Raw genomic sequence first — 10,622 nt, forward strand, 5'->3', positions numbered from 1 at the left:
CCTACTTATATCATCATGGTTTTTCTCTTTAGCATAGACAATGAAGGGTTTTCTGTAGGCCAGGGTGAGCTGCAGGTGCTGGCAGCTGTAGTATCCCCTCTGGGGCACCCAGGGCTATTAACCTCCAGCACAGTCAAGCCCAGGTGTGGTAGAGATCACTGGGAATCATGGGCTCGATTCCATCTCTGCCACTAAATCCCTCTGACCTTAGGTCAAACCTGCTTGGCACCCAGTCATTGACTTCTCAGGACCCTGTAAAAAGGACACTGTTCATGAGGCAGAGCGTCTCTCACAGAAGGGGTGCAGGGACAAAACAGGTGCTGTAGCTGAGCCTGCAGGCAGCTCACATGATTGTGCTAAGCCCAGTGTCCCAGCTGCCATTCCCACCACACTGGGTAGTAAGGACTAAATGAGGTAATAATGCCTGGTAGTCATGCTGAGTATCAACTATTGGGATGCCCTCTCCCAGCACTGAAATCTTGAGGCTGTTAACCACAGGGGGGCACCCGGAGGACAGGAAAGAGAGGCACAGTGCTACTCTCAGCCTACTGTGGACATGAACAGGTCCCTGGCCACTCTGGCCTAAAACCCCTATTTGGTTAAAATAAGGGAGGAGGCCAGCTCCCATGTTCTCTCCAGTATGGATACCCAGGGTCAGGTCCTAAACCCTGCTCGGTGCCACCTGAACCTTGTGGGGTAGGCATGCCTTGAGTGACACCATGCCCTGCTGGGTGAAAACAGCCCAGGGGCCCAAAGACAGATCATGGAACAAGGATTACGATAATGTCAAGTTTAATCTGCCAAATATACAAGTTGGATTTTTGGAGCATGTTTTGCCTGGGGGCTGCACAGTAAACAGGTTTCTTGAAATGATCAATGGGTAGGGTTAAGAACAGGTCCTGGCCAGAAGGGTAGGAATGGGGCAGGGAAGGGCAGAGGAGAGGCTTCAGTCAGAGGGGAATGGCCATGGATGAGCCATGACCCCCAAGGAACCAAGGGCACAGGCTCCCAGGTAATAGCCTCTCTGAGTGAGCACCCGAGCAACAAAGATGGGTGGTTGTCGCAAACTTGCCAGCAGCTGCCCCCAGCACAACCACCCGCTACCGTGCAATCTACTGGATAGAGAGAAGTTCTTCTTAACCTACCTCCCAAGTACCCCCAAGGGCTCTGAATTCTAAAAACAGCAAAAACATTCAAATGGTTACAAATGAAATGCTGTCCTGAATCTGTCTCAAAGACAGCAGCTGCCCCCTCCCCCTAGCCCCCCACCCACCATCCCCCCAAACAATTTCTGTGCCAAGATGAAGAGGAGGCCCCAGGCTGTCGGGGGGCTACTTGTCTTGGGCTGCTGCAGTGGCGCCAGGGCACAGTGTGGGTGAGACACGGCAGCGGTCCTGGCCACAAGGCCCAGTTCCCTGGTATCTCCTCCCTCAGGCCATGCTACTTATTCAGGGAAAGCGACTGCATTCGTTTTCCTGACAGAGTCGCGTCATCTTTTGCTGAGGGTGGGAAAGGAAGGAAAGGGTAAAGTTAAAACCCCTCCATATATACAACCCCAATCCCAGAATCATAAAACTATAGGTCTGAAAGGCCTCAGAAAACATTTTATAAAACTGGTTCGGCGGGGCAGATGAAGAGCTCCAAGAAGGGCCCGTCTGATGCCCTCCCAAGGGACAGGATTTCTGCTAACATCATTGGACACAGGTGTCTAGACATTTTTGTCGAGTCTGGGCACATTCCATAAAGGCCCACCAACAGGCAATCCACAGGGCAAATAGAAATTCTTCTTACCCACCCTCTTCCAGGCAGAACCCCTTAATTGCAACCTCTATGAAGTCTAAAACCAACAACTGTGTTCAAATAGTTACACAGGAAGTCCTTTCCTGCTTTGGGTTTGTGAAGCAAGAGCTGCTAGCGGCGAGTTGGGATAACCAGTTATCTCCAGTGTGGTGAGAATGCCCCTGGGCAACTGGTCTCCCATTTCTAGGCCTCAGTTTCCTTGCTATTTGGTGAGGAGGCAGGATAGCAGGATCCCTAAGGCGGGGCTCTGTGGTCCTGAGACCACATGAGACAAGGGCATGAGACCAGGAGACAAGAACATGAGTCGCGCTCCTATAAAACAGACTAACTTCCCACAGCCACCCTACCTGGCCTCACTGGAGGAAGAACATGGGGAAAGAGGGACACCTGGGCCAGATTTCATCTGAGTCTGCACCCTGCCCCACCTTCCCAAGCCCCTCAGACAGACAGTGGTGACCCCAGGCAGCTCTCTCAGCCACATAAGGCACCAGAGACCTTGGTGGGACCCTGGTGCATCCCTGAGGCCTTCCTCTGACACCATGGACAAAGCTCTGCTAAGACTCAAACCTGTATTTGACTCAGTGCTGCTGCTGGACCCTCCCAACACCCTGGGGGGTTGGAGGGGCAAGAATGCCCACTTCCACATGACAGTAACGAAGGCATGTGTGCACACACATGCAGGGTGAGCCTCTACCAAACAATTTGACCCCATCCCATTTCACAACGAAGGCAGTGAAGTGTAAGGTTCGGTGCACAGAAGCAGGCAGTTCTCCAGGGGCTCAGGACTTACCTTTCCTCTCTTCTTCTTTCTTCCTGGCGGCCTCTTCCCGCTGTTTCCGGATGATCGCCAGTCGGGCAAGGTCAGCCTTGGCTTGCTCAGTCTTCCCAGCTAAATGCATTTTCATGTAACGCTCTTTTGCTTTCTGCTTCTCAATTTCTTCTCTGTTTGGATAAAATGGTGTCACGGGGGACATCTTCCCCACCATTGTCAGCTGAACTGGATGTAGGAGCCAGAAAAAAGGCCAAGTACTCAGGCCTGGGGCCCAAGTGGAGGAGAGCACCCTAGCTGAGGGAGGGGCCCTGGCTCTGTGTGCCCCCTCCTTGATGGACACTCACCAAACAAGCACACAGAGGTATAGCCTAGATCTCTGCACAACAAGCTCAAAGGGCTGGGGAAGTTCAAGTGCCCTCAGCTCCCTCAGATGGAAAATAGGACGGAGGTGAGCTTTGCACCTGTGACCTTTGGAAAACCTTAGCATAGAGTGGATCATGTCTGGCTGGCGCAGTGATGGGGTGGGCCGGGTTTGGCTGACTAGGGTCTGGTGTCCGCAATGAGAAAAGGGGACCAAAGCCAAGTGAATCATGTGTCCAGAGAAGACGACCAAGAAAAGGAAGCCACTAGAAACATTAAGGAATGAAGAAAGGAGTGGACCAAGTAGCCACGGATGGGAACCTGACACATCCAATCTCTGGTTGACATGGCACATTTTTGTCAGAGCAGCTCAGGTGTGTATGAGGCTGCGCCCAAGGGGGTGAGCCCCCAGGAATGGTGGTGTGGAAATAAGAACTGGATTCCCATAGGACAAAGGTGACAGCCAACAACCCGCTAAGTAGAGAGGTGAGGGTCATTAGTTTCTCTTTGAGGATCTTCTCAAGCCTCAGATTCTAAACTGGAGTGGGCACCCTTCAGGGTGTGAGATTAGAGAGTCCTGTTTATACCAAGTTTGGAAAAGCCAAGTTTTAGAGGGGTCAGAGGAGCCCTGCATGTCAGAACCTTAGGGGTGGGAGGGACTTGGCATCCTAGAGGCCTCATAACACACAGGAATGGAGAGTAATGAGAAGGCATAGAGTCTGGCCAGAGGGGAGGAAGAGAAATCCAGCAACAAAGTCAAATGAGAAGATGTCTCACCCAGAAAACTCTGGACAAGACACCTGCTACAGAGATGAGATAAGAACACCTGTCAACCTGGTAGATCCCACCCTGGAAGGAGGGGGGGTTGGACAGAAGCATCTGGAATAACCAAGGCTGCCTGAAGGCTAGCAGGGTGTGGACTCTTATGGCTTTCAGTGTGCAACCTCAAATGGCAGGGGTAGCAACAGGATGCCCTCTCCACTGGTGAGAAGGAAGCTACTGAAGGGGAGAGTCCGTCGCAGCCTCCAATAAAACCCCAAGCTCATGAGCATTCCCGTGGGGTTTTCACAGACTGCTTGCCATCATGGGGCCAACACAGGAAAGTCAATTTAAATCCTAGCAGCCCAGTCAGGAGAGAAACCAGGACAGCTTTCCCTAGCAGCCTTCAATCTCTCATAAGGCCCTTTATGTTACCTGGTGGCCATCAAAAGTCACGGCACTACTTGTGGAAAATGTGCAGGACACTTTGGTACTCGATAGTGATCCTCACACAACCTATGAGGAAGCTATCTGCAGCTCCATTTTCATCTGGACTTGGGGGAGGTGGGGCTGGGGCAACCAGTGGACTTCCTTGCGCTGTGCAGCCTCCTGAACACCACAGGCCCAAAATCCCTTCCCAATCTCCATGGCCATAACATTACAGGATCGATTCAGGTTAGGAATGGTGATCAGGCTGGATAAGGAGTGTCTCTAGAGTGGGTGCTCCGGAGAGAAGGGACTGTAGCGTAACCCTCTGTGTATCCCTGGGCATTACTATGAGTGCAATGCTCAGGTCTGAATCTATTCTATTTTCCCTGCTATATTTCTAATGGTGAATAAAAACATTCTTTTTGGTTCTTTTTTTTTGGAGAAGCTTCTACAGAGCCTTTGGGGAATGAAACCAATCAACACCATAGCTGAAGCCCCCACCCAGCCACTGGGGACCTCAGAGCCCAGGAAGTGAGGGGCTCAGAGGTAGGGGCTTCAGAGGAGATGGGTACCTCAGCCCCCCACAGGTTACCGTTCTCTCCTTGAAAGCTCCTTGGGCCCATCCAGGTCCAGTTGTGTGACCTTTTTGGTTGTCTGTGCCACCCGGTTGGGGTTCTCGATGTCAATAAGCCCTTCCACACCTTTGCGCTTTTGCTACGATAGGACAAGAAACTGGCCATTGGAGAAGTTTAAGTCCTGCAGAACCCCACCATCTCCCAACAGCCCATCTGGGTACCTGACATCACAAATATATCTAAAACAGAACTCGAGCTTCGCCCCTCACCCCGCTGGCTCCTCCACACAATCCTATATATGGCCTTATTCTCCTTTCCCTCGGCCCCCTCACACAACCCTCAGCAAACCCCAATATGTCTATCTGTAAAATATGGCTTGAATCTGTCCACCCTTCTGCACTGCCACTGCCACTGCCACCACCTCAATACAAGCCACAATTTCTTGTCTGAATACCAGCCAGCTCCCTGCTTCCACCCTTGACACCCTACATTTTGCTCTTTGCAGAGAAGCTAAAACAATCTTTTAAAAGCAAATCTGGTCATCTCTTTCTTCATTTCAAGGCCTCCACCAACTGCCTACTACTACAGCGAAACCCAAATCCCTCCAATAGCCATGCAGAAGCTGCCCTTGCCAATCTCTCCTCCTTCATCCCTAACCACTCAACTTCTTACCCACCAAGTCACAGCCCCACCAACCTTTCTGTTCCTTGAATATGCTCAAGTCATTCTCACCCCAGGGCTTTTGCACTTGCTAATTGGGCTGCCCGACTGCTTAGCAAGTTCCATCTTGTTTTTCAGATCTCAGTTTAAAAGTCACCTCCTCACCATGCACTTCGCCAAGTATTCTCAATCACAGTCCATTTTATCTGTAATACTTCTCACTACTTGAAATTATACTGCTCATTTACTTCTTTATGCCCTATACATTCATCAGCCCCTTAAAGATACATCTGAGAAATGCATCATTAGGTGACTTCATCATTGTTTGAACATCGTAGAGTATATTTACACAAACCTAGATGGTATAGCCTGCTTCTGTAATTTTATGTGCTATACTTTCATGTGACTGGCAATATGTTTGTTTACACCAAATTCACCACAAACGTTACATGAGTAATGTGTCACAAACCATAACGTTACAACAGCTTAGACTTCACTAAGCCATAGAAATTTTTCTTATGGGACCACTGTCATATGTGTGGTCCATTGTTGGTGAAACATTATACAGCACATGACTATATCTCCCTATTAGAACAGAAGCCCTTAAGAACAAGGATTCCATCTGTATCCATCATTGGGACTAATAATCAACAGGCACTCGATCAATGTTTGTTGAATGAGTGAGTCCAGGTCCCAGGCCTCCACCAAACTCAGTACCTGGTAATCATCTTCTTCATCCTCGCTCTCATCGGATTCTAGTGATTTCTTCTCCTTTTTGGGATCTCCTGCAGCCCCATCTCCTCCTTCTTCTTGTTCCTCTTCTTCCTATTTCAGAAATGGACAACCTGCAGAATCAAAAATGCAAAACAAACCCCCAAGACTGTGACCCCTGCCCCCTTCACCCCCAGACTGTGGACCGTGAGAAATTAAGCCCCAGAAGACTAGGACTGAGGATGACAAGGGTCCTACTCTGAGACCCTGGCCCCCCAGTGGGGCACCTGTATCGGAGGCAGCCTATCCACTTGCTTACATAGCCTGGAAGCCATTCCTACAGCCCAGCAAGCCCCTCGCACAGACACAAATGCCCTGTTCCCTTTTACAGCCCAGGTACCTCATCTCCCAAGATCAGAAGGACTCAGCCATGGGGCTGGAAACCACAGTCCTGTTCAGCTCCCCTCCTACTCCCCTAACTGCCATATGCAGCTACCAAATCGTACTCACTTTCCTGAGCAAGTACTCCCCTGCTTTCCATTCCCACAGTCAGTGGCAGGCCAGCCACTCCAACCTGCCCATGCAGATGCCCTGCTACACCAACTTTCCAAGACAACACCATGCATGTCACTTCCCACTACCTTTCTTCCCTCCCCACCAAAAAGATCCCTTACAAAAACAGTATATGTCATTTCCCCCCTTAGCACTTGCCAACATTCTCCAAGGTCTTGCTCAGCTGCCAGCCCCTCCTCCAAACAAGCCCTCCTCCCCTCTACCCTGATTGGATGTGGCCTCTATTCTCAGAGCTCACAGGCACTATACAGTTGTGCCACTCATCTGGCCTGATTGTGCTCCCTTCAGCCCTCATGCAAGTGAGAATCTAATGGTGTGGTAGGGATGTAGAAACCAAAATATGTTTCCTGACAGTGGGCTAGAAAAAAACACTGTGGAAACAGAGTAGAGGGAACTACTAAGCTTGGACTGGGGTGGGGAAGAGAGGGTAGCACCAGAGAGAGTCATAGAAGAGATGACATTGAACAAGGTCTGGGGGAACAAATGATACTTTGCCTGCTGGGGGTGTGGCAAGGCAGAGCATCATGTTATGCTGGGTTTGGCCAGCACTCTTCCTGGGAGCTCTACCTGGAGATGGGCAAGGCCTGGTAGACAGCCCCTGGGAGACAGGAACAGAGGACCAAGAACAGAGACCCACTAAGGCAACCGTTGCTGAGTGAACAAAGCTCTAACTGATCCAATGAGAGAATAGCTCTCCTCTTTACTGGGTGCCAAAGAGGGTGATGCCTCTCTGGGTGCCAAGAGGCAGGGCATCACCCTGGGACACTGGAGTGGCCTGGACAGGCATGTACTCACCCTGGCCAACTGCTTTTCAGCCTGGATCTGTGCGTCGATCTCCTCTGGGCTTGTATACTGCCGTGCCCGGCCTTTGTGGCCTCCCTTTCTCCCTGCACAAGGATTTGCAGTTTAGGAAGGTGGGAGGAAAGCAGATTCCTTGATTGTCAAGACCCAGAGGGCTGTGTCCTGCTTGAGGTGCTCTCATCTGAGCCTGTCACCAAGCACCACTCAAACTTATACTTCCCCACCCTCATGTGTTCAAAGGGACAAAAGAGGCAATACGTGACCACGTGATACAGCAGTAAACTGTGTGCTGGATGCAGGCTCCCACAAACAAGACTTGAAGGGAGGATGTGGGGGAGGGCATACCACATATAGCTGACTGGCTAAATCTCTAGGTCCCTAAGAATCCAAACATAGAAAACTCAGATGCAATCATGAGAATATGTAATATTTATTCCCCTGCTGTCACTACAGTTCTTCTTATTTGTAATATTGTCACAGTCATGGGCTCATTTGATCCCCAGAACAAACTTATGGTCTAGGAGGCACAGCTAGATCCCATTTTATAGACAAGGAGACTTAAGATCAAAGAAGAATGGTGAAGAATACAAGTGCTAGAGTCTGATGCTGGGGTTCAAATCTTAGCTCTACCACTTACTAGCTTTGTGACTTTGAGCGTGTACTTAACCTCTCAGAGTTGCAGTTTCTTCATGTGTGTCCCTATCTCATAGGATTGCCATGAAGATGGATTTGTTAACATATGCAAAGCTGCTGTGACAGCACCTGGCACAGGTATAAGCACTACAAAAATGTCTGTTGTGATTTTTTTCTCTCTAGTACAGTATTTGGGGTGGGGGGACAAAGCCACTGGCCACATCAGTGATTTACTACAGATATAAAGGAATATAGAATACTTCATGTTCACCTATATGGTATGGTAGAAAAAGAAAATTTAAACCTACAGGGGAAAACTTTTTGGTGCTTGAAGCAAGAAACAGCTGGCAAGCAAACTGAAAGCTGAATATAAACCTAACTACCATCTAAGAGTTAAAAATATGACTAGCAATTAAAGTTCATCTAAGAGTATCAGTTTTATAGTCTGATCCTCTTGAGCCACAACACTAAGGATCCTCTTGACCCCTGCTGAAGCCATCAGCCAGTTTCACAGCAGCGAGGCACCGCTCTGGGGTCCTGGAGGACACTGGGGTGGCTGTGGCCTCAACTCATCCCCCACTTTTCCTGAAAGCTGTGGTTCACTCACTGAGAGCCGAGAATCTGTATTAGATAGCCAGAGCTGCTCTGGACCCCAGAGACAGTAAGAGATACTGGCCTCCCCTGATTTCCTAGACAGCAGCTGAGGAGTCATAATTGGGCTGCTACAAAATACACAACCCATTTTTAATGACTACATGGGTTCCCAGGAGTGTCTCAGTCAATGCTCATGCAAGTCCTATTATGAGAGCTCAAGACTGACATTATAAGAAACCAACACCCTTTCTTGCCCTCTTTAATATTCCAGACAATAGTTAACAACTCAAAATTGGCTACTATAGGCTCCTAACCTGCACACTTGGCTATGGGATACTAATCTACAGTAACTTTTATCAGAAGCTCTTCATGCCTTTAAAAATGCTTCACAGTTACATAATGCAAAGAAGAGGTGGTCTTTTGCTCATGGAGGATTTGATAGTTTAACGTCTTCATTTTTGTTTCGCTTTTGAAGCAAATTAACACAAGCAAGAAATGTAAATAGTCTACCCATAAAGCTTTTCACAAGCCAAAAGACCAAGTCATTTAACCAAGAATTCATATTTAGGACTTTCTTACTGTAACCTCCAACACTGGCTCAAGTAATACATTAAGTAGGACTCCTAGAGCCAGAATTCTGGAGTTGGAAGGGCTCATGTAGCACCCTCCTTCGAAACAGGAGACTGTGAACCAAAGAGGTGACATGGCTCTTTCTACCACAAAATAAATCAGTAAGCTAGGTGTAAATGGATTCAGCTCTGTAAAACCCAGTATCTCTGAAGTGGAGAGTTAGGAAGTCATTTAGGTTTGAAAAAGCTCCAAGTAGATTTTCCTATGGGCTGATGCTTCTCAACTAACATAACATGAGCTACCAGTATTAACTGATCATCTGTTCTGTGCCAGGAGCTAGCCAGGAACTTCAAGTGCTCTATCATTTTATGACTCATCCCCAACTCTTCAAGCTAAGGGTTCTCAGCCAGGTGTTCCAGGTGATGAAAATAGGCTGGAAAAAATTAAATAACTTCTTCATGTTGGGCATCAAATCAAGAACTACTGACTCCTAAGGAAAGAGGATGCAGGACAGGTGACAATGTACTGGGAAGCCATGGATCCTTTACCTTCTGGGTCAAGGAACTGACAAAAGTTCCACAACAACAGTTAATGCTTACTGGGTATTTAACGACCGCCGGACCCTGTACTGCACCCGCCACATGGATTACCTAGTTTAAGCCTCTCATCAGTACTAAGAGGTAGGTACAATTATAACCCCCATTTGCAAATGAGAAAATCGAGACACAGGAGATAAGGCGACTAACTCAAAGGCACACATCGAACCGCTGCTGAACAGGGCAGTCAAAGCTAGGTCTGCCAGACTCAAGAGCACCAAGTTATATCTCATTAAGCAGGCCCGGTTCGCCCAGAGCCGGAGAGGGCCCACGTTTTACATGCGAGCCAGGCGGGCCCTGCACAGGCGCTAGACGCGGTGACTCAATCCCCGGAGAATCTAAAGAAGAGGAGGCTCCAGACACTCCCACACCCCTAGAACTGGCCTTTCGCGTTGCCGAGGACCCAGAACCTCCGAGTGTCCTCAGACCCCGGAGGGAGTGGCTCGAGACCACTATGATCCTCAGTTTCCCCATCAAGACAATTGGGCATCGAGGCCCTGGCCTGGCCCGCAGCCGGCGCGGACGTCCTCCCTTACGCCGCTCTCCGAGACTCCAGTAGGTTGAGTGGTTAGCGGGAGGCGGACTCGGATGGCCCCTCGAGGCCCACGGGCCACGCGCGCCCGCCCCTCACCTCCTTTAGGCATCTCGGCTCCGGCAGCTGCGGCGGCGGCGCCTCGAACTGACACCGGAACCGGAAACACTTCGGGCTCGACTTCTTCCGCCCAGCCTAGTCCTCTCAGCGTATCGCCGCCGCCGCGGTCGCTGCGAGGACCGGAAAACCTCGGAGGC

General features: G+C 49.6%; 1 protein-coding gene across 1 annotated transcript; it reads right to left on the reverse strand.

Moving 5' to 3' along the window:
• Positions 1 to 775: 775 nt before the first annotated feature.
• PDAP1 (PDGFA associated protein 1) lies at positions 776 to 10,619 on the reverse strand. The gene is made up of 6 exons (XM_039848625.1): positions 10,465 to 10,619; positions 7,435 to 7,526; positions 6,073 to 6,180; positions 4,713 to 4,834; positions 2,591 to 2,742; positions 776 to 1,499 (listed from the first exon to the last, which is right to left on the reverse strand). Exons 1-6 carry the CDS (start codon positions 10,475 to 10,477, stop codon positions 1,441 to 1,443), a joined length of 546 nt encoding a protein of 181 aa, XP_039704559.1. The 5' UTR covers positions 10,478 to 10,619; the 3' UTR covers positions 776 to 1,440.
• Between the last annotated feature and the right edge of the window lie 3 nt (positions 10,620 to 10,622).

Source organism: Pteropus medius, unplaced genomic scaffold (genome assembly GCF_902729225.1).
Source record: "Pteropus medius unplaced genomic scaffold, Ma_sr-lr_union100, whole genome shotgun sequence".
NCBI lineage: Eukaryota > Metazoa > Chordata > Mammalia > Chiroptera > Pteropodidae > Pteropus > Pteropus medius.